Below are 25,358 nucleotides of genomic sequence, written 5' to 3' on the forward strand. Positions count from 1 at the left end.
TATAAAATAGATTATTAAATTTATCAATAGATACTTAACTTTCAGGGCTCGAAATGGAACGGAATGCACCGAAGCGCCGTTCCGGCTCACGATATTTGTAAAATTATCGCTCCGTCCCGTGGAAAAAATATGTTGACCGTCTGAGCTAGATAGGCCATAGAATAGAAAATCTGACACACTTATTTTTATGAAATAAACATACGACTTGATGACTATTGAAATATCTTCATAAAATTTGTCGAGCGCTCCGGTTCGTAAACTTTTCCATTTCGAGCGCTGCTTATTACTTTACTTTCCTTTACGAAAATGTGTAATTTCATGTTTATGCATTGTTTAATAAAATAAAATAAAATATCTAACAGTCAAAAATAGGTATAATATCTCGAGTACAGACCTACAAACTTATCTAAATAATGGATGGGGGAACCACAGTCGAAAACTACCCAATCAAGAATCGCAACTGGTCAGAATCTGAGATTCAAATGACTTTTTCAAAATATCGTCCATATAGTAGTTCCTAGTTCCATTTTTGATCGTTCTTTAGATAAGTTTGTAGAACTGTACCATTATAATCATAATTATTGAAAGGCACTATTTTTCGTTTTCCATTTATTTCTATCGCTTCACCATTTTGAATTTGAGCTCTCCTTTGGGCGCATACATAAATGTGACAGCATACTCCAACGGTTCGTGGTGATATTCCATTCGATATGATCGAATAAGCTGCAATATTGTAAGAAACATACCATTAGTAAGTACTATAAATAACCAATTAAGAGGGAGCCTATCGAACCCTTTGTGGGAACTAAAAGAAAAACCAGTGGCGCGTTTAGTGACATAGAGACCCGATGCAATGACTGATTTTGAGGCCCTTGCGGTAAAAAAACGAACAAGCAAATTTTAATTTTCCCTAAACAAATTAATATTTATTTGTATTGTATTTACCTTTAATCAAAATCTTTATTATGTAGGTATATGTAGTTCACAATTTCAATTTCACGCCCAAGAAATCTACTATCAAAGATGTATAATATAATATTGGAACTAACTGCCTTAATTTTGGGTCTAGGACGATTTGGCGTCGGACAACTGGACGTCACGTAATTCTAAAATAAATAGACGTTAGGTACTTATACGGACTTTTAAAAAGAATATTTAATATTATTATTTATATTTAAATTATTATGTTATGATTTAATAGTTGGTGAGAATTTAAATATGCACACGTAAATAATGATTTAATCGTGCATGTTTCAGTTCCAATGAAAAAAGAGTTTTTTTTATTTTTATATAAAGCCTTAGGCATGGTAATTCTCAATCCGCAATAAAAACATTATGTTTCGAGTAAAATTAATTAAAACTACTAAGTAGTAGATAGAAACTGATTAAAATTTATCGTCTACATTCTGTTTACGTGTTTACTACAGTGTGGCGTCCAATTGTCCTAGTGTCCAGTTGTCCCATTCCCTCAATTTTCTGTCTCTAAGCTGCGCATGGCCTGTCATTGGCCGAAATTTGAAGTTTTTTTTATTTTGTCAAAGGAATCTCTGCATTTTATATGGCTTGCAATAATATAATAATTAATGCTTATTTGTGTTCGCTGCAATAAACAATTAACAATAATGCATTTTCGACAAGCGCATAAATGAACTCAAATCTTTGATATCCGCTTTTTCGGAACTATGTGTAAGTACCTACATACTTTAGTAATATTTTTTTAGAAAATAGCCCACTTGCCCAAGAGTCAACGATGACCAAAAATAAAAGTTTTTTTTATTAGAATAAAAATCTTTATGCATTAAGATTTTGGTAAACATTAATATTATATGTTAGAGGCCCCCTTTCAAATTTTATGACGAATTTATTACGTCATTTGCGTTGTATAAAACGCGCCACTGAGCAAAAAACTTTTCCTATTTATTATAGCGATTCTAGACGGTTTTTAGTACCGTTGAATTGGTGAATATAGAAAAGTTTATATTATGTTTGTTGGTAGCACTGAATAATATACTGTTTATAAATAAAATGGAAATGGTGGCCTATTATTGATTCTATTGCCTTTGTTTATTTTTCTTAATAATTCATCTAATTTATCAATTATGTTTCATTGTAGTATGTTTTTAGGTTTGCAACAAATCATTATTGGTATCTCATTGCGATTTACAAGTATGTAATGTTATATGAAATGACCAGCAGCTAATTTAGTCATTCGCTTTAGTATCTACTAACTATTATTATCATATAATAGCTTCACTTTCATAGCATTATATAAAGGTTCTATCTTAATAGAACAAGAATGTTCTTCAACATCTTTAAATTGAACTGTCGTCACCTTTGCAAGCAAGACTTGTATTTCAAGGTCTGCAAATCTTCTTCCAAGGCACATTCGAGCACCATAACCATAAGGAAGGGAAGCAAACGGATGAATCTTTCCGGTCGCTCCACGCAGCCATCTTTCCGGATTGAATTCGGCTGCATTCGTCACGTATTCTTCCATGTTTCCAGTCACCAAAGTTGGGAACACGAGTTGGATCTACAACAATAATAATAAAGCAACATAATATAATAATTACGTAATACGTTACCTACGCCGATAAATTACCCATTTAAACTATGCAAAGTGAATTGTGTCTTAAATATTTATTATACATTAAAATTATAATTATTACAATATTCTCCATATACCAGTGGCGAGGGGTCGAGGTAAGATGTTAAGATTCGACATAAATAGAGCACACTTTTTTAATTACTTACTTATTTGTTTTCGTTGAGAAGAAGAATTACAATAATTTGAAGATGGTGTTGGTTAGTTTTTTTAATAACTAAGTCCTGCCCTGTCTAAAACAATCCATAATCGATATAAAATATTCTTCTATCTATAAAATATCAAAAATTATGTATAGTTTAATTGCATAATTTTAGATATTTTATAGATAAACGAACATTATGGCATCTACTATGGTTTGGATAAGGCAAGGTTTAGTTGAATTTTAAAAACTAACAAACACTAGTCCTAGCCTAGTCCAAACTATAATAGATAAAAATAGTAATCTACCTATAAAATATTCAAAAGTTATGTATGAATTAATTGCATAATTTTAGATATTTTATAGATAGACGAGTATTTTTTGACTATTAAGATCTATTATGGCTTGGTTTTCACATGGTTTAATTGAATTTTAAAAACTAACCAACGCCGTCTGTAAATAATTGTAGCCTTATTTCCTTCAGTGTTGCCATCTTTTTCTAAGCTAATTATAGTACAAAGGCCTAAAAATTATAGTATTTCTGATAAAAATATAGTACAGGAACATTTTTCGTCTTGAATCCCTTAAAATTATAGTATTTTGGCATATTTGGCATAAAATTATAATATTTTACATTTTTCGCCAAATCAAAATTATAGTATTGTACTATAATTATAGTACGGTTGGCAACACTGATTTCCTTCTTACCTTAAATACGTATGACTGACAAAGTTTATTGTGGAGTATTAATGACGGATCTTAACATCTTACCTCCACCCTTCGCCACTGATAGCTACATACTCTAACTCAGGGGTGGGCAAACTGCGGCCCGCGGGCCGCATGTGGCCCGCCGGGTATTTTTTTGCGGCCCGCCATCATTAATTGTACTTCTGATTACGAATAACTTTTTCATAATTTTTAAAAAAATATTTACAATTGATTAAAATTTGAAGAATTTGTTGTTTCGTAAATGTATTATCTCAGTACGTCTGCCTTGCGTCTCGTCTCACACTATGTAACAACTATTTTCTACGTTGAACATCGTGACACATTTAAATACTTTTGACTCCGCGTTGCAAGGAAAAAAATATATGCCCATGATATGGTAAAAAGTTTGAATGGATTTCAATTAAAACTCAAGTTATTCCTTCGACAAATATCGAATAACAACGTGGAGCACTTTCCAACTTTGTAGTTGCTGAATATACCAGAATATAAATTTGAAGAATATGGTAAAATTATTAAAGCTCTGAATGACGATTTTTCACAAAGATTTGATGACTTCCGAAAAATTGAGACAAGTTTAGCAATAGTACGCGAACCACTTTTTTCAATAGATATTGATAGTGCACCGACAGAGCTACAACTTGAGATTATTGATCTGCAGTGTGACACTGATTTAAGAGACTTGCATCGTCGTGAAGAAATCTCCAAATTTTACAATGCCCTTAATTCAGACAAATTCGACCAACTTAAAGATTATACAAGAAAAATGTTCGTTATTTTTGGATCAACCTATATATGTGAACAAACATTTTCAATCATGAACTTCAAAAAAAATTCTTTACAATCAAATATCTCCGATACCCATTTACAAGCAGTTTTGAGAATAACAACTACATAATCAACACCTGAATTTAAGAAAATGTTAAAAAATGTGCAACAGTTTCATTCTTCTCAATAATTTTTGTGTAATGTTTATTTTTCGTGATAATAAATAGTGTATATCTAAAAATGGTATTTTACTTGCGGCCCGCCGCTCATTTTGAATTCTTGAATTTGGCCCTCCATCCAAAAAGTTTGCCCACCCCTGCTCTAACTGGTTATGTGAACCTAAAAAAAATCGGTGTGTGTGTGTACTTATGTACGCGCGTTAGAAGTTATACTTCTTTGGCGTAACAAAACAAAAACAAGGCTTGTGATAACCTAGATTCTTCGACTAGGTCTTAATTATCTTGTTAAATTACAAACTCAAGAAAAAGGACCGCTTATTGGAACGCCGTTGGTTTATTGCTATGACGTTTAATAGTTTGTTTACGTAAGGAATTGCAAATGGCCGACAATAATAAATTTGCTGCGTAGGCAACGGAACAATAATTCTAAATTATAATATTATCATACTGTATAATAGTCACGATTGGAGTATCATGGTGTGGCGTAATGGTAGTGCGTTCGGATGATAACCGAACAATCGGTGGTTCGAATCCAATCGAGTGTGTTTATTTTTGTGTGAAAAAATAAATTATGTGTTACATGTCACACGCCAAAAATACACTGATCTGATTTTCCAAACGCCCCTAAAGAAGTAAAACTTCAAAAATCACTATATTATTATCGTGTCTGTGATTTGTTAGTAAAATGTAACGGTCACGTCGTTTGGTAGCAGCGCAATGCAGGAAGAGTTTTCATAAATTGGATGACGTTATAAATTATAGTTATCGAGAACTATTGGTAGGTATTTGGAAAATGTACTTTATCCAATAACCGTATTTGGAATCTTGATGTTTCACAAAAAATGGCCGTCAACATAATAAGAACCATGTTTTACGCAGGTGTAGTCAACCTTTTTATACATACCGCACACTTTTACATCTCTGTTAGTAGTAAAATTTTCTAACCGCCCACCGGTTCCATAGAAATGGTGATTTATAAAGTAGGGAAGTAACTTTACTTTATAAAATTTATAAAGCAGAGTTACAGCAAGTTAAAACATATAATAATAATTACTTACCAAATAGTTTCGCTAAGCTTGGCAGAATAAATCTTTATAAAACAACTTACTGTAGTTAAATGTATCTTTTTATATATACTTTGCATACATAGAAGCATGAAGTCTGATGAATTTACATTAAATTATTAATGAGATCCCTGAGGCTGATGCTGCGAAACTAAATACTGGATATCTGGCTCAACATAATGAAAACGTTTTTAAAACCCTACCGCCCACCATGGAAGCTGGAACGCCCACTAGTGGGTGATAGTGACCAGGTTGACCACCCCTGCTTTACAGTTTACTCAATCGCAGAAAAAATAGAATAATACTTAATCAAATTACTACAACTTACTCCTTTTGGAATTTTATAACCGCATATAACCGTCTCTTCTTGCAAAGTTCTACCATTTCCGATGACAGTCGAATATACTCTGAAAACAAATGAAAACATAATATTAATCGGGTAGGTACCTATAGGTAATATTGTTTAGGATAATAGTTGACTAAAACATCTAAATACGACGCCTGTTTAATGACATTATTATAGGTACGTGTTCATCGATTAGCTGCCATAGTGAGCTAATTAAATATTTAATGGTAATCCATAGCACAATCTTTCACTTAATTATAGCTGGTGGTTGCCCATTAACCGGGGGATCGAATCCAACGACTGGGAAATTCACATCGTAATGTGTGTTTCTTCCACAGCAACGGATCAATAGATTGATTGAATCGCACCAGCCAACAGCCATTCTTCGTAAAAGAAGTCCTTTAACATAAACTTTACTCTATGGAGCCCTATATTATATTCTTGGAATTTGGGGATCTATCTAGGGATAGTGTATTTATCTCTCATAGGCGCGTCCCCACCCCATCCACAACGCGTGCGCAAACCAGTTTCTTGTTTGAATTTTGCTGATGCACATTCTGAGAGTGCGCCCATTTGTGAGATAACTATACTATACCTGAATACTTCCTTGACAAAAGCCTTCAAATACAAAAGCTTGTCAAGATGCGCCGAAGTTATTGGTTCGTCAGGATCTGGGAGAACCCTCAACAATTCTTCGTGAAGCTTTTCCTGTTCAGGAAGTCTTGTTGCCAGCTGATACAAAATGGAGCAGACTGCCATTGAAATCTGGAACAAAAATCATTAACAACCATTGATAAAATGTATAGGACACATCATTATACCTATACAATCTATGAATAAAAAATTGGGTACTTTTTCCTGAAAAGAGTACATAGATATCTGACAAAGATATGTTATATAGGATCGTACTTATCGCAATATAGGTAGGGTTCAGTTTTAAGCAGTACTTATCTAATCTAGTAAACATTGCGCATTGGGCTATAGACGCCAAGACGCGTTGGGAAAAAAACAATAATGACGTATACAAACTACTGCACTTTGTAAAATTGGCCCTCATTACGATGCAGGTAGAGTTAATTTTGTCGACACTTTCATCTTTATTTATCTATTTATTACTAAAGAATAAAATTTGCATGAGAGTATTCTGGCAGACTGAAATGACATTAGGTATATGTTTTACATACTTTGTCCATTTAAGTCAATGTTAACAAGAATATTATTTGAATTAACGATTTCCCTTGAAACGCAGGACACGCTACGGAGCTCGCCCAATCCGTAAATTCCAAAGCTTATACAGATCCCATTAATAATGTTGGTCTTGGTTACTAGCGGCTTATGCTACCTGCTAATTTTCGCTGGTATAATCTGTCATAATAAATTTTATGAACAAATAAACATGAAACAGACGTGACGTAATTGATCTGATTGATTGTAGGTAATAAAATTGTTTAATAGGTATAGGGTATAGGTATTTTAAAAAAGGTAAACGAAATATATCGCAGGGAGTCTCGAAATCAGTCTACGGTCGGGATACGCTCACGTATCTAATAAAATTATCTGTATGCATTTAATATTTCAATAAATTATATCTGTTTTCTTGGTCGCTGAACAAACTGCTAGCTAAATAATTACAATATTGAACTGCAAATTTAATAATTTTGCAGTCGACAAAATTGCCTAAATAATAGTTTGCAGGCGTTTTCATATTATACTAAATAATTATAGCACAATCTGTACGACATAATAGTGTTGTTTTTTTATGGAATTGGGAAATCAAAAAAATCGTTAAAAATGAGAGTTCGCTGAGTTCAAGTTTAGATATGATATTTTTTTTATTATGATTATTTTTACCAGCATGGTCGTAATAATTCTGAATATTTGTCACTACTTAGTTATAATAGTGACGGTGAAAAATTCATAATTAACTAGTAATGTTTAATAATCCTTGCAGTGATATGGTTATGTCAATAATTTCATTTAAATTTATCGATAATTTTGATGGAAAAACATTTACACATTATGTCTACGACAGCTATAGAGTTGGCAATGCTGCTTATGCAGTGACGTCCCTAGACAAAATGCCGCCCTATTTTTTACAAAATATTTTTTATCATCCGTGCTCGTGTCGTTTCTGGTCACCACGGACATCGAAGGGTAACAGAAGTAAACTAGACATCGCGAACCCGACAAAAAATACAGTACTGTTAAACCTTTTATGTTAATTAATACATTTTGTTTCCAACCAGTGAGCTGATTTTTTAAAAGGAAAGATATCTTCGTTATTATGTAGGTACTCAAATTACGTAGCTATCTCTATATATACCAAATGATTCTCCTCGATTTGCAGCCCTTCGAGTAACTGCCGCCCCCAAGCGATGCTCAATCTGCCTACCCCCACGGGACGTCGCTGTGCTTATGGAATTATGGTGCTCTTTTATTTCATTTTTAAAATCTTAACTTCTTTTCGCATATAGATTGTTTCATATACTATGATCAAGTTATGTGCTGTCACGTGCTGTCACAGTAAGCTGCCGCTACGGGGAAAGAGTGTGTAATGTCGTTTTTCTTGGTAGGTATTTAAAATGATATCCGACTGATGCTCCCATTCCGTAGCACATTTTGAAGCTTTAGTTTAAACGAACATTGTCAGTTAGCAAAATCTGTGAATCACCAGAACAACAATGAGGTCACCTCACTTTACCGCGTTGCATCGACACCGCAACCACAAATATACCTACACATGAATTTGGTGTACCTAATATTATTACCTTATGTAATATGATATGTATTAAAATACCTACTTACCGTGTCAATCCCGACAAGAATTAGATCCAGGGCCATGACAGTTGCGATTTTTGGGTCCTTTTCGCTTTTGATGACTCTCTCCAATAAAGAAAGATCCAAGTCGGAGCAATTGTCTTTCGTCTTCAATTTCTCCATTGCACTTTCGATGTATTTTGAGCAAATTCTGGAAATAATTAGGATAATAATTATCTAAGTATACATAAATGAAATAAAATAATACCTACTTATATTTTATTATGTACCCATTTTGGTGTACAGAGAGCAAACAAGGTTAAAACAATAATAATTGACAGTTTCCCATGCTATGGTTGTGAATCCAGAATCTCGGTATAAACGGTTTCGCATCGAGTTCTGAGCGAGAATTCTCAAGAAATAATGAAAAACTTGATTCTCGTTTCTTGAGATTTTTCCCGAGGAAATTTCAAGATTCTCATTTCTCGACAAATTTTTAATTAGATTTTCGAGAATTGAGAAGTGTTCACCACCACTAAATTCAATCCGTTTGATTTATTATCCGGATTCTGGAAATAATCGGGAGATATTTGGAAATAAAAGTTAAAATAAAATCTCCCGGCTTTGATTCTAAGCAAAAAACGCGCAGACCAGCAGTATTTTTTGCTTATAGAGATGCTGATTAAAATAGGTACCTACATAAATTATATACCCACTATTCACTACATATTATCTGCTTAGGGTTTGTAACTAATTGAATAATTTTTATTATCCATTTTTTTATTCAATGAATAATTCACAAGATTTAAGAATGTAACATTCTAATGACTGAACATACCCGAGAGAAAAAAGATTTTTTCTATTGGTCATAATATATTTTCTTAGAAGTGTTTTCAAAATTATGTGTGTTCAATAATTGAATAATCTTAGAGATCGGCGAATGAAGTGTGGTAAGTCGTATTGCAGCGTGGTAGCTGATATATTTTGTAAATAATTTGGTACCTACGTAGTATTAGCATGTTAAGTAACATTTAACATATGACTCACACAATAATTAATACAATATACACAATACCTATTATTGCATAGTAATATATCGATCATTTCTGGGGGTGCAGAGCATTTATGGATCGCACGCCACTGGCTCAGATGGATAAAATTGGAAAGAAAACTTAAAAAAGCTCTCTTAAACACTTTTATTTTGGGCGGATTTTAATTTTTATGCGTCAATATGGAATATCATGTTTTAATATAACTTTTCTGTTTTCAAAATTATAGTAAGTAGTGAATTGTAAATTAATGGTATTTTGGCGTGTACTACGTCATAGCTACGTAATTTCGTAGGCATAATATTATATAATACAACTTATGACAGTGGCGCACCCAGAATTTAATATTGGGGGGGGGCCCAAGGAGGAGAATGTAAATTAGTCCCATAGGCTCTTTTTCTTCTTCACAGTCTAATTTCGTTTTCTATTGCACTCGGTGTATCTACACCATGGTCCCCACATCCTGAAACGGGCCCTCAGGCTAGGATATTTGGCGGGCCCCCTACCTACCCCTAAGATTAAAGGCAGTGTGAAACACTACATTAACGTTTTTCAAATTGTGTTTTAGTTCAAATTAAAGGTACTTATACAGTGAATTATTGGCGATTTTCAATACATCCACTTTAATAATGGAGCTGTCGAGTATCGACACATAATAATCAAAAAATATATTGCACAATTATATAAGTAATTGAAAATGTTCATGGCTATGAAGTATAATAGCGCCGCAGGCGACTTTTTTTTACTATTAAAGCTAATTTATGATGTGTGTTTATCTCACTTATCTCGTCAACCCGACATGCCGGGCCCCCAGACTAGAGCCCTGTCAGCCCTCCCAGCCATGACCTACTCCACTCCGGAATTCGGGTGGATACCAAAAATTTTTTGATAGTTCCATCAGGGATTGGGTTTCTAAAAAAACTTAATTGTTTCGAAATTTTTGTGTTAGAAATTAAAATCTAAGAAATTGTTTTAAAAAGGGTGCTGGAGAATTACAAATCATTTTTTGCCAGTGTTTTTATTTTTGTCTAAGCCCAAAGGTATATTGGCTTTCAATTTCAATGGTTAAAATCATTCTGATAATTTTCATGTGCCCCTTGCCCCCCCCCTGGGTGCGCCACTGTAACCACCTCACTTCAGTGTGAAAAAGCAAACATTCATACTTAGCTTCCATAGAAATGCAAAGTTTTTTTTAAAAATGCCTGTTTTTAAAGGTCTGGAATTGATGAAATTTACCATATTGGTCTAGTACAGGTTTTAGCACTGCGGTAATGTTTTCGAAACTATAGATTCCATGTGTAAATAAAACAGTGCGTAGATATAATGTTAGGGTTTCTTGTCTTTGCGAGGGTAACAAATCCTTTAAATGAGCCTAACATTGACGGAGCACCATCCATACAAATTCCTCCATGATATTTTAGATTGTTCTAAATATGAAGAAATATAATCAAAAACATCTTGTCATGTCGTACGCTCGGTGAGTTCTTTGCAGCCATTGATGAATCCAATATATCAATGTTTGCAGCATAGATATTGTTCCACTATTTTGTTTTCATTTATGAAGTGAAATCCTGTGAGCCCAACGGTAGACGCGTGCGATCGATTCGGCAACATCGAAATCACATTAGATCTTTCATCGGCTTTCATAATTTCACGAAGGACTTTTTCGGTTTTCGCTATTTCGCGGATTTTTCTGCTTTTATCATTATTTTCGCGGTGCACTTGCAACAAGCCAGCGGTGCACCGGTTAAGAACCACTGGTCTAGAGTCACAATATTTATGCTGAATTCCACCGATAAAAATGTTTTTTTTTTTTAATTTACACCACCACCGACTGTGGTGGGCATGGGCCCCACATCATGAATGTTTGGCGGGCCCCCTTACCTATCACCAGGGTTAAGGGGAATGTGATGTTCTACAGTAGTGTTCCCAAATGGTATTCCGTGGATTTATCTATATTGTTAAATAATTCCCTTGAATTCTTGATTTGTCGGACCTCATATCATATTATCGATCGTTATCATACTATGAACCACTGGTCGCGACCCCCTCTTGTGGTAGCCAAGTAGCATTCGACCCTTCGATATTGGATAAATAACCATTTTTATTTTTCTAGAAACACTAAAAATAATTGTAATATAAAATGATACACGTGAATTATTATCATGTAGTTACGTATATCATATTTTCATCATACTTCATATTTTTTATGTTAATTTTGATGAAGTAGTATAGCGCCACATGCGATTTTATTTATAATATAACAAATTTCTGGTGTGTGTTTATCTCACAATTAGACGAGCCGCCACGCCGGGCCCTCTTAAGCCCGGGCCCCCAGGCTGTAGCCCTGTCAGCCCATGGTGGTGGGTGTAGTCGTACTTTTCGCCGAATTTTTGTCGTCGATTTTGGGTTTTTTAATAGTGAAATTCCAAAATATTAATTGAAAATAGAAAAAAAAATATTATTGCATTTAACTTATAGGTACACAAACCTACCCAACAGAACACAGACTAATTTCTCGTTTATCGGACTTTTGTCTATTGCACTCGGTGTACACCACTCCGGAATTCGGGTGGACACCGAGAATTTTTTGACATTTCCATTAGAGATTAGGTTTCTAAAAAAACCCGACATTAGTGTTTCGAAATTTTTGTATTAGAAATTAAAATCTAAGAAATTTTTCTAGAGGTTGCTGGAGAATTTCAAATCATTTTTTGCCGTGTTTTTCTTTGTCTAATCTATTGGCTTTCAATTTCAATGTTTTTGGGGGGGGGGGGCAAGGCCCCTTGGCCCCCCCCTGGGTGCGCCACTGACTTATGATGTATGTAGAACGCGGAGGATATAAATAAAATTAACTTACAAAATACAATACTTGCACATAGTTGGCAACCCTGCAAGAATTACTGATGGGTAAAATAATATTATGTTTACGATAAAAACTTCAATATCGTACCACAGTTTGGGAAACACTGATAGAAATAAAATACGTGTTGTTGAATGTAATTCCATGTAGGTATGTAATTATTTTCTTAAATTATGGGTGATGTCCACCTGGTATCTTCGACCTTAGTTGATATTAAAAAGAAAATTTTAATAGTTAATAAATAAATATTAATATTATATTATGCGATCAATGCATACTGATCTAATCAATGCAGATTTCAAAATGTATACTGCATGTAAAGCATGCATACATTTAAAAAATCTCTAATGACATAAAATAACGAAGATGGCATACATGTAGACTTTCTTTATTTCCACAGTTATTTAAGTAGGTATTTATTTGTCATTGGAAACACGACATGGCTGTGTATTGATAAACCTTAATAGTGCTAATGAAATTTAACCATGCCTAAATGTACGTAAATTTTGAACCTATAACGGTTATTCAACTTTTAACTAGCAACCAGTGTTTTCCAAACAATGGTATGCGTAACGTTGAATTGCTAGAATTATTATCGACGTAGAACTCAATATTTGACTCAAAAAACTGTCGAACCGGATATTCATCCTGGCAAAGACATTATTTATAAATAACAGTTGTTATTATTTAGCCGGTTTAGCGGTTGCCGCGTCGGCTTATAATGTCGTGGGCCCCGGGTCCGGCAAATTCACTACATAGTACTTACAATAATAATATGATCTTCTTAGAATCGGACATGGTAATTATATTTGTGTTTCTTGTGATAAAGTTTCAGAATACTTATTATGTATAGTAAGTAGTAAGTACTTATATACATAATTATTGTTAGCAAATGTGTGATACGCTAGTAAAATCTTTGTCTCTAAATGGGTACGAGTATATTCGTATCTGCCAAACTTTTTTATCTGACGGCACACTGGGAAAGGGAAATTGTTTCGTGGCACACGAAATAATAATCCCTCAAAAATTATTACTATGTGGCTGTCATCGGATTCCAGTAACCCAGATTTCAATTATAATATTATTTATTAAATATTAATTTTTCACGTCAGTACTTACCTATATATAAATTATGATTTCGTAATGTTATGAAATTGCAGATCCGTTAACTCATAACATTACGAAATCATATTATTATATACTACCTATACTGATGATTGTACGTGAAAAATGAATATTTAATAAATAATATTATAATTGAGATCTGGGTTACAGGATTCCGGTGACAGCCACAAATATATTCTATTAATGCGAATTTAAAAAAAATATATAGGATATATACAATCCAAAATCCAAAATGCTAACAATTCTAATTCAGAAAATGAGGCTAATTAATTCACAATACGCTTCTTTCGCGGTACACAGTTTGGCAGACACTGGTACATGACATAATGTCATGCGTAAGGTTATTTTAATTAGTATGTAAACAATGTCAAAATCAAATATATCTACATAAATAGATGTAGTAGGTATTGAGGTGAGGAATTATTATTTCTAGTTCAGAACATAGTAGGTAGGTACATAATAATATGTCCGTAAACACGTAAAAATATTGTATTTTTTTAAAACATTCGTTGTAAAAATACATTTGAAATGTTTTTACACAGAATATTTCTTGTTTTCCTACGCGGATGGGGAACATGTGCAGTTGTGCTGACAAACAAATAAGTGTGGTCAAATTTAAGGTATTTTAAAATTATGTACGCGCGTTAGAAGTTATACTTCTTTGGCGTAACAAAACACCTGAGTCTATTAATATTAAAGTGGATTAGGTTGATGAAAACGTACGCGATTCATCTGTGTCTCATATAGCACATGATAATTGTAATTTAATTATTGTATTGGACCAAAACTCATCTTTGCCATACAGCGGTTATTATCGACTCAGAAGTACCCATGATGAATTAAAATTATTTACCAACTCAACATTCAAAAAAATTATTTATTTATTGATATATAATTTTACTCATAAATAATACTTACATAAATATTGCCTCAAATCTTGATACACAATCTTTACAATGAAAAATAAATATACACTCCAATATAAATAAAGTTTTATAAATAGAAATTAACAGTGTAGAATGTTAGTCTCCAGAAATTTGTTTATAAACATATATATTTATTATAACAATATTGGTTATGTTTACGACACGTGCTGTTTACTTGGTTGTATTAAACGACTAACTAAATGATACTATGCACATGCGCATGCGCCCTTGAGACCGAAATGAATATAATCATAATAATAAATTATGTGTTACATCGGCGCGCGCAACTTCGTCACACGCTAAAAATAGACTGATCTGTTTTCCCAAACGCGCCAAAAGAAGTATAATTTCAAAAAAATATTGTTTCATTGGATGTAGCGACGTATGGTCTTATAGGATGGTGTTTTTAAAACGCGTATTTTGTACGATGCGGACAGTCCAAACCACATTTAATTTGATAACAGAGTTTGCAGGTGTGGAAATTGAATTCGTTGAATTTCAAACAGATGATTGGGCAAATGTATTTATGAAGTGGCAAATAAATACAAACAATTGCATAAAAATATTGGTTGCGTGCGTAAATTGGTCTGAAATGTTGAAGAAGAATGTAGAATGTCAATTTAGAAAAATATATTAAAAATTAAAAGAAGAAGTTATCCATACTCACTCTATAAAGAAGTTCATGTTATTGACGTATCGGGTCCACAGTGGTGTAGGGATATATCTCCAGAAGGGCGCCTTCAGTTCGAGAGTTGCTACATTTCGCAGGGCGTACTTTGCAGCGTCGATGATCTTCTGAGGTTCCGAATCAGCTGATAGATTGGGATCCAAGCATCCAAGTCTGACGTCTAGGGCAACTCTGCCAATACCTGAAAGAGTAAAATAATAAATGTAAAATTTGCTTACTTCTGAATATTTATTTTTAGACTATTGACATTTTTCATGCGCGTCAAAATTGCGACGTTTTTTAAGTAGGTGCGTATAACATACCGATCGAGTTTTTGTGGTTGTTTATAATAGTTAATTCTATAAAAACTTGTTCTACGCTGGTAACACTGGTGGAAAGTGTTCTTATGTCAGTGAACCTTTGTCAAGTAAATCTGAAACAATAAAATTGTGATGTTTACTTAACGTGACCATACGTCACGTTTTGAATGAGACCGTTCCGTTTTTAGGTAGCCTTATCCCGTTGTCCCCAAGCACAGCTCGGGGACGCCGAAATGTCCCGTTTTCAGAAAAAGAGCTACCCACGGTAACAATTTCAAAAAAAGGCGCGAAAATCAAATAATCGATAGAAAAGCAACCGTAGAAAGGGCCATTTCTCTTATTTAAAAAAAACACAATTTCAAGTCGCAGTTCTTAATGCAATGTTAATTATAAATGAAAGTCATGGCAAGAATTTCATTCTTATTTGAAATCAAAACCAAATATACCTACTTTATTATTCAAAAAAATATGAGACCACATAAATTGTTAATTTTCACGTGTTCATTCCTGTTGTTTTTATTAAGACTATACTTCAGTTGAGGCATGGTCTAAAACGATCGTGGCTAGGCGATGCGCGGATTGTGCAAATGACGCGTGCCGAACGAAATATAATTTGTCATAAAAATTCAACATGCGTCCATTTAATGTTATGTTTATTGTTATATTACTAATAATAATAATAGTATATTCATTGACATGTTTTCTTTTTTAAGTACATACGTAAAGTTTTTTAGTCATCTTTACACGATTTAAGAATATTTTCATCCGACGCCATGACAAAACAAATCGACGTGCGCACACTTCGACTGTCGGTCTCCGATTGGCAACTAGTGCCAAATTTCGTCGCACCTACTGTTGAAAATTATTTGCCGTTTCACTGAAGTACGCTCTTAATAAATAAAAAAAAACTATGAAGAAATGTGCGTTTTATTGAATACATATACTATTACCTAAAAATTAGTTGATGTCCCGTTTCAAGGGAAAAAATAAATGGTCACGTTATGTTTACTACAAATGAATCTGCAACGCGAAATGATTTGTAGCTGATTTAATTATTACGCACCCACGGTGGCCGCACGGCTTAAGCATTGGACTATAACGCCGTGGGCCCCAGGTTCGAATCCTGGGTCTGGCAAGTACACATACTGTTTTTCAATTTGTGTGTGAGTCAGGGTATGGACCTAATAGGTTGAGCAAGTGGCTGACATCCATTTCTCGTAAAAAAACAAAATCTGTTAATACAAACCTCTACTCTGTGGAGGCCAATGACATTATTAATGGACAACGCATTCAATACAGTAGCTGGTAAGTAAATTCACGCACAGTGACATTCGCACATGTATAGGTAGACGTCACGCAATTTCACTCATCGGGAATTTATAGCAATATCACTTTTATTGTAATGGCGTTAGAACAGTGTTTCAGTTTCAATGTTCATTTGAGCGTCCGGCAGACCCAACAAAAAGCATCGGGAATTTATAGCAATATCACCTTTATTGTAATGGCGTTAGAACAGATTATGCCATTCGGCAGACCCGACAAAAAAGTGAGTGTCATTTTTATTCCCAGATGCTTCGTCCATATTAATGTCATTGGTGGAGGCCCATATGATCCTATTAGGATCGGACATAGTCGGATATTAATTATAACTTTAGTCCTTTCACCTTCAGTTTCACAATATAGGCTCTGTCTCAGTAAATGAAGTTTTGTTCAACGTCTTTGGGGGCTCAATTTGAAAACAAATGATTAATAATTACAAATTAAGAGTTCGATCCATTGCCAGAAAAAGACATTCTTTAGCATAAGGCTTGCGAACCTTTTTATGTACGCGTACCAAAATTTCCTAAATATTATTTTTGAACTGTCTAACCTGCCAAGCAGTTTTTCATGAGGAAAAAATAGTTTTTAAAAATTCTATTAAAAAAAATGATATTCTAGATACCTCTGATACTACTCACAGAACATAGCACCCGTATAAATAGCTTTACCACTTTTTTCAATTACGCCATACATGTCGGTCCAGCAATTTTGAAATCGTCTGCCAGAACTACTACTACTACTAGCTTCACCAAGTTTTTGTTTCTTATTTGGCGCAGTCATTTTTAGTAGATAGAAATGAAATTGTTTGTTAATGTATTAATTAGTTTGGTTCTTATCGCACAAATTGACAAGAGAATTGCTCCGATCAGATGAGGCATTTTCTCGCTACAGTGGTCTCAAGCATCGTAAAACGATCAAAATTAGAGGTTCGCGGCGCGGCATCATCCGCCGCCTGATGAGGCTAGTGTGATATTATATGTGACGCATAAAGTGTCTAAGGACCGACCTATGCAATTGTAGCTGTCAGTATATTATTGACCAAATATCTATTTTTAATGTATCAAATTATTCGACCGCAATAATAAATTTCCAGCGACTCATATACCGGTAAACAACTGTTTACCTGAGTCAGCAGATTGATTGGCGATTTTAAATACGGTATCGCAATGGAAAATTAGTCTAATATCCATTCCCATGGTATCATTTATTATAGTATGACTGTGATAATAAATAAAATCCACAGCTACTCATATTTAAACTGCTGACTCGTTCAATATAATTATGTACTAGAATATAATGTTTAGGTATTACTTTCGACTGTATAAATTACGAATAATGATTTATCAAAATGTCACTCGAATATACATTTCCTGTCTGTTACCATCGCAGTCTCTATATCGCTTCGCCCTACATCTGATTGTACCGAGATGCGGACCTCGGATCTGTACCTATCATAACTTTAGTATTGTAACATACTATTGTACCAACCGTTACGCCTAATAAAACTCGCTCCCGCATACATCTTCGACTTCTTCATCATCATCATCATCCTCAACACCATAACCCACACATCGTATACTACACAAGTATATATTTACATTAAACGTATGTTTGCAATTTTTTATACAATGCGATCTGTCATTTATTATTATTATAGGTATTTTTTTCTCTTCAAACGCGTGCCATGCAAAATCACCTCGCGTGCCACCAGTGGCACGCGTGTCATTGGTTCGCCACCTCTGTTTTAGCACCTTCCGTTCTTTCGTTTTTCATTGCCTAATAAGTCACACCTATTACCGCCAAGTCAATCAATTCTTTAATTCAGATTTTTTTTAACATATTCGGCGCGAACAGGATAACCAGGAGAGACTGGAGGTTTTGGGTAACCTCCGAGGAATCCGAAGCAGAGGAGAGCATCAGCGCTCTGGAGCAACCAAGTAAAGGACTGGGGGAAACCTTCACTCTGTTCTGAGAGAAGCAGAGGACTGAAAGTGATCGAGAGTCATGGTTGCCCAGAGGATGGCTGAATTTCAGGGTGGTCACGATCCTCATCTATGAGAGAACAACCAAGAAGAAGTTACCATTGTAATGTCTCATTAGAAGAGTGTAGATACCAGTGGCGAGAGGTGGAGGTAGGCTGTTAAGATTCAACATAAACAGTTCATACTAAACTTTGTCAATCGTACATATTTGTTGTCATTGAACTAATAATACAATTTGCAAATGGTGATGGTTAGTTTTTTAAAATACAAATAAGCCCTGCCGAAGCCAAACCATAATATTTTAGGTATACTATGGGCGATCGACAAAAACAGTGCACACATTTTCAATCATACTTATTTATTTTCGTTGAATTAAGATTTTTTTAATTCATTAAGTCCTGCCTAACCAAACCATAATCGATAAAAATATTCTTCTATCTATAAAATATCTATGATTATGTGTGTTTCAATGGCATAATGTTAGATATTTTATAGATAAACGAATATTTTTGACTTTTATCTTCTATGGCTTGGATTAGGTATGGTTTAATTGAATTTAAAAAACTAAGAAACACTATCTACAAATTGTAGTCTTAGTTCAATCAAAACAAATACGTTTGACTGACGAAGTACAGTGTGTACTATTTATTTCGGATCTTAACAGCCTACCTCCACCCTTCGCCACTGGTAGATAACTATTTATCTCACATAGACATGTTACCACTCTAGTAATCGCGCGGCAGACCAGTTTCTCGTGTGAATTTTGCTACTATACATCCAGTCTAGTAACATAGCGATTTGCTTTAGTGAAGTAAATCAACTATACCTACCATTGTATGTTGTTACCTATTATTTGTCTAGAGGCAATACACTCTCTGACTATCATTAATTATTAATTTCCGACTTAAAACCGACGATTACAACATATTATACAAAGCATAACTATGTAATATTATGGCTAGTATAGACCTAGATATTATGTATTATGTTAGTATACAAATCATAATATAATGGTTTGTAAACTTTTTCCGCTACACAAATGCACGTATTCAATTATTAAATTTGTTTGAAACAGATATGGAACAGAAAGGACCCACATGCTCAGCGTAGGTCAAAATGGAGCTTTTATGGTATTTTCAGAGCATAACCCTGGACATTCCTTAATCGTTGTAGATAATCTATTTATATAATTTTGAAGCCTTATTATCCTTTATATTTATTTTAAACATTTGATGACTGCATACAGTATTTTTATTACATAAAATAGTATTCTTTTAAACCTCTCGCTCGAATGTTTTTGAATATAGTCATATTTCAGTACATCCATGTGCAGTGGTGTTAAGATTTTTTAGATTTATTAATTTTTAAATGCCTTTACGAAGCCATTTTAGTAAAATTACTATTATTTCATATGTAACATATTTACGATAAAAAAATATATTTTATAATCTTTGTGATCCCAAATTTGACAAGAATTAGGCATTTTATTATTCAAAAAATGGGCACGATTAACACATTTCAAGATAATTCTAAAGTTACTGATTATAAGCTATGCCTTTGACCATTAAAATCTGATAAACATCTTACGAATAACGATTGCTTTATAATAATTAGTGACCTAAGAATACGGTAGTATTTTTTTGAAATACGCCATTTCTATTGGCATTTCCCAGTGGCTAAGCTACAAACGATAAATGAAGTAGGGAGTAAGATCATGGTAACACGCGCAGTTCACTTCGTTGGGTACTAAAATTTGTGACTTACACTCCAGTGACCATTTGTGAATTTCATTATCGAAATCTGCCGGCATCTCTTCTTTGTCGTCCCTCATAGTTTCCATCTTCTGGATAAAGTCCTGGGTGACCTGCTCAATGGGTTCGATGTATTTCCTGACTGTCTGGATCTGCAAAACTGGTTTTTGCACTCTCGTTCTGAACTCTCTCCATGGTTCTCCATGCCTGTGGAAAAAGAACGATAAATAAGAAATACTAGTATATATCAAATAAAATGAATTCGGCTAACACTAACTGGAGTTCTCAATCACTCTACTTAGGTAGGTACCTACATACCGAATGAAACAAATATTTCCTAAAAATCTCAACTTATATTTTAGTAGGATAATATAATAATTATGTACTAGTAAAAATACCAGGTGGCAGTACCACCTATCAACGTTCTTGGATGGGGCTTGAACTTTTGTCAAGCGGCGACATTTAGCGGATGGTTCTTCCTCGTCCATTTTTTTTATTGAACTGTTACAATGTTACAAATTAATTGTGAATCATCTAATACTTTCAATATTCTCAATATGCTAGTACTACTACTAACTGCACTGTAACCATCTGTCTAACTATTATGTGATGTGGGTATGATATCATTTATTTTCTTTCACAACTCGATTACTAAACTTATAATAAAAGATTCCTTTATTTGGGTTATTTTTCAGCATACAATTTAATAGGTACAATTTTCTGATAATTTTTATTTTAAAATATCTTAATCAATAACGTTCCTATCTAAAAACATACATAAAATAAATGTATTTTTAATTTAAATTTATAAACTTTGAAAAACCGTAAACATCGTAGTTCATGGTTATTTTTTATGATTAAAATGCAGTTAAATAACTTCTTTCGAATGTCAGAAAGAGGCTTTTGAATAAATCAATCAGAGTTTCTAAAGATAAAGATGTTTTAAAATAAATTTGAAATCATTTTTAGTCAAGTAGGTATGTCGAATCAATTTTCGGTATTATGACTTTGAAACATTTTTAGTTTCCTCTGACACAATCAATAATGATGAACCAATAGTTCAACGGATGTTCATTTTATAACAATTTTTTGTCTAATTGTAAATTTTTATTTAAATTAAAAATGTGTGTTTTATGTTTCTTATTACGTTTAGTTACCAACTTTAATAATAAAAGTATACTAGTATGGACTATCAAATATCTAACAGTTCTCGGCAGAACCGGCCCTAGACCATTTGGGTCCAGATTTATCACCATAACATGTAACATGTAGGTACACTTAAGAGTTGGGTATTTCCCGAGAAAATCTCAATCTCGAGATTCGGGATTTCCCGAAATGATGAATTTTGAAGTCTCGATATTCGGGATTTCCAAAAAAGAATTCTCGAGATATCGGGAAATTTAAAAAAAAACTGTAAAAATCCTAAAATTAGTGTAAAAACAGACAAATTCCAAAAAAAAAAATTATTTATGTAAGAAGACAAACAAAATTGAAGTAGGAAAACAAAAATAATTCTAAACATTACTAATTAAAATAGAATTTAAAAAAAACACAGACTACGTCGCAGTGTCTGACAATCGCGTACGCTTTTGAGACACAAAATTCCCTGATGTTGCAAATATTGCGCTCATTTTGAGTCGACGTAAGTTTAATTGTGTTAAATCAGTCTTTGAACGTATTGTGTTTCTGTCCACTTTTTTCATATAAAAATCGTTTTTTCAATTAATATTTCATAATAAAGAAATTCCGAGAAAAGATTCTCGAGATCCGGGATTTCTCGAAATGTTAAAAATTTCAATTCTCGAGATTCGGGATAGAAAATCTTGAAAATTTCTCAAGAATTCCCGTCGGGAAATTCCCGAAACCCAACTCTAGGTACACTGAATTGAACTGAGCGCATTAACTAGTCTTGCACCTCTGCAATCCAATGGTGCATGATAGGCTTGACTCGAGGAAACAGTTCTGATCCAGGTCACGGCTACAACCACGTAGGTAATTGACAGGCGCATATAATTTAAAATTCTTTAGGACGCCAGCATTAGAAACCATCCCTCGTAATAGCAGGCAAAAATGTCTCAAGAGCAGAATTGACATACGAGATTCAAGAGAGTGAAAAGTGAGTATGCCTTGTAGAAATGCAGTCGAAAAGTAATCGTTTGACGGATTATTGAAAGGAAAATAATTATTTGTCCTAAAATAAAGACATCGAAGAAATTTCTTCTGGACGCGCTCTAAAATAAGTATATTCAAGAATACGACCCATATTCAAGAATACTACACACTAACTAGAATGTATGTATAACATTTGGATTCTTGAATGGTTTGGCTTGTCGCATGATAAATACTAGAAGCTTACTTGCACGTATAGCTGTAGAATTTATATGCGAGTGAAAAGATGACGAAGAGTCAAAAATGATGCCAAGATCTTTTGCCTCATATTGACGCTTTAATTTACTTTAATTTAATTACCATACGTTAGAACTACAAAATCTAATACTTACCGTTTATTTATCATAGTAGATTTTGGGTTTCCACCTTGTGTCCTTCTTTCTTCTTTCCTCGACATTTCGGTCTCATTGCAGAGGCCATTATCAAGAGATGATATGATATTATCATAATATCATCTCTTAATAATGGCCTATGAAACGAGCCCGAAACGTCAAGGAAAGAAGAAAGAAGAACACACGGTGGAATCCCAAAAATCTACTACGATAAAAAACAACCATGAAAGCCTCAAACATTATACCGTTTATTTGTTAGAAAATACCATTTACTCCATTTTACGTATTGAGTCCAGATTTTAATAACGAGTTTATTTAATCGCTAATTAATCGTAACTGTGGAATAACGTCAAATCTGTTTATGCTGTTGTGTAGTTTTCCCAAATGCAGTATAATGTACATAAATAAATGTTATTTTTTTAATAAATAAATATATGTTCCAAAATTTGGCACCCCCTAAATATGCGCGCTCTGATGAGGCGACCGGCTCGCGATAACTGCAGGTCAGGCCCTACGCGGTGGACCTGTAATGTATTTTAATAAATAAACTTATTCTTTTCTGTTTTCTTATAACTTATCCAGACAATGACATAATATTATGATTATGTACGTGAGCAAATGTCAAATGAACATGTATAAAAACGTCATTAGCTACCCTTTTTATGTAGGTTTGCGTAATTTGTTAAGGTGTCCGAACATTTTGCTCGATTGTAAGAAATTCTTTTGATGAGCTCATTCTCTACGACGTAAAAAAACTATAAAACACGTTGACCGTGAATTGTCAATAAATTTCAACTCAATTTTTCAACCTACTATTTTGTGAATTTTCCTTGACATTACACGTGTGGATATTCGTTGCTATCATAACATTGTTGCAACTCACCCAGAACATTTCCGATTTAAATTTGACTTTGAACATTTTGTTTATTGGTAATAAATATCTATCAAAGCGTTATACCCGGATAATTCACTTCACAGACGTATTTACATGCTTATTAAAAAAAATACATTCCTACCGACTGCGCTAGCAAATAAAATTATTAATAATTACCGCTATGACATTAAAAATATGCCAAATTAATGAAAATGCACATAATATTAGCTGTATGCGAAAGGAAAAGGCCATGGCCTCGAAATGGACCGGAGTGCACCGGACCGCCGTTCCAATTCATAAAATCCTCAAAATTATCGCACCGTTTTGTGGAAAAATTAATTTGACAAACAAATAATCTAACATTGCAGTTAATAGCCCCACCAAACCACACCCGCCCCGCACCACACCCTGTCTTAATCAGGCGTATCACGGAACCTTACGTTTGGTGTGAAGCATACTTTTTATTTTTATGACTGGGAATGTCTCAGGAGCAGTTGCCCAAGACTAAATGCACTCAAATGTGCTTTGACCGAAATTACATGACTTTAAGTTAAGGCACCCATGGGAGAGATGAGCACGTAGACGCAATATTAAAAATGGTCATTATCATCATCAGGGGCGCGACAACCCGGTGTGGGTCCTGGCCTCCTCCAACAGCTCCCTCCACCTGTCCCTATCCAGTGTGGCCGCTTTCCAATTTGGTACCCCCAGAATACGGCAGTCACTGGCAGCTCCATCTAACCAGCGAATCTTTGGCCTCCCTCTTCTTCTATGTCCTATTGGATTGCTGGACATCACTCTCTTTGCCGGTTCATTGTCATTCATACGGTGCACATGACCTAGCCATCGCAGTCTCCCAATCTTAATTGATTGAACTGCGCTGCAATCTTCGTACAGTCCGTAGAGCTCAGCATTATATCTTCTCCTCCAATTGGTGCCATTCCTGATCGGTCCATATATACGGCGGAGAATTTTTCTTTCAAAGATGTTCAGGGCTCGTTCATTTCGCAGAGTTAATGTCCAGGTTTCCGATGCGTAGGTGAGCACTGGCTTTACAAGTGTCTTGTAAAGAGTGCTTTTAGTTCGACGAGATAGTAAGCGGGACTTAAAGCGTCAATTACATTGAGCTTTTTTACGAGCTGTTTATTGGCGAATTTAAAAGCGGGCGGTTCAGCTACTGCGATTTGATGATTACACACAAAACTTTCCATTCGCTGATAAGCCACAAGCCAGCGAGCGATTTTGACGGAACGTAGTTCGTTTTTTTACCGGGAGGTCGCTACGCTCCATAACAATGTTTCCATTAAACGTCAAAAAGGTAAATTTCAAAATGAGTAGTTCGTTTTTCCACCACCATCGCTCTACTGCGCAGACGCAGTAAGCCCACACGCCG

General features: G+C 34.2%; 1 protein-coding gene across 1 annotated transcript in view; it reads right to left on the reverse strand.

Annotated features, from left to right (window-relative positions):
• Positions 1 to 469: 469 nt before the first annotated feature.
• Positions 470 to 25,358, reverse strand: part of LOC147077615 (putative cytochrome P450 301a1, mitochondrial) — a 66,212-nt gene continuing 41,323 nt past the window's right edge. Inside the window, exons 2-8 of the mRNA XM_085940114.1 lie at positions 20,604 to 20,797; positions 15,218 to 15,419; positions 8,636 to 8,798; positions 6,426 to 6,595; positions 5,813 to 5,891; positions 2,333 to 2,533; positions 470 to 723 (exon numbers count right to left, since the gene is read on the reverse strand). Coding sequence (XP_085796240.1) covers positions 616 to 723; positions 2,333 to 2,533; positions 5,813 to 5,891; positions 6,426 to 6,595; positions 8,636 to 8,798; positions 15,218 to 15,419; positions 20,604 to 20,797 — 1,117 coding nt within the window. The 3' untranslated portion in view covers positions 470 to 615. The remainder of the gene's footprint in view (positions 724 to 2,332; positions 2,534 to 5,812; positions 5,892 to 6,425; positions 6,596 to 8,635; positions 8,799 to 15,217; positions 15,420 to 20,603; positions 20,798 to 25,358) is intronic.

This window comes from Rhyacophila brunnea, unplaced genomic scaffold (assembly GCF_057557595.1).
Source record: "Rhyacophila brunnea isolate RB1 unplaced genomic scaffold, BYU_Rbru_1.0 scaffold_12, whole genome shotgun sequence".
Lineage (NCBI taxonomy): Eukaryota > Metazoa > Arthropoda > Insecta > Trichoptera > Rhyacophilidae > Rhyacophila > Rhyacophila brunnea.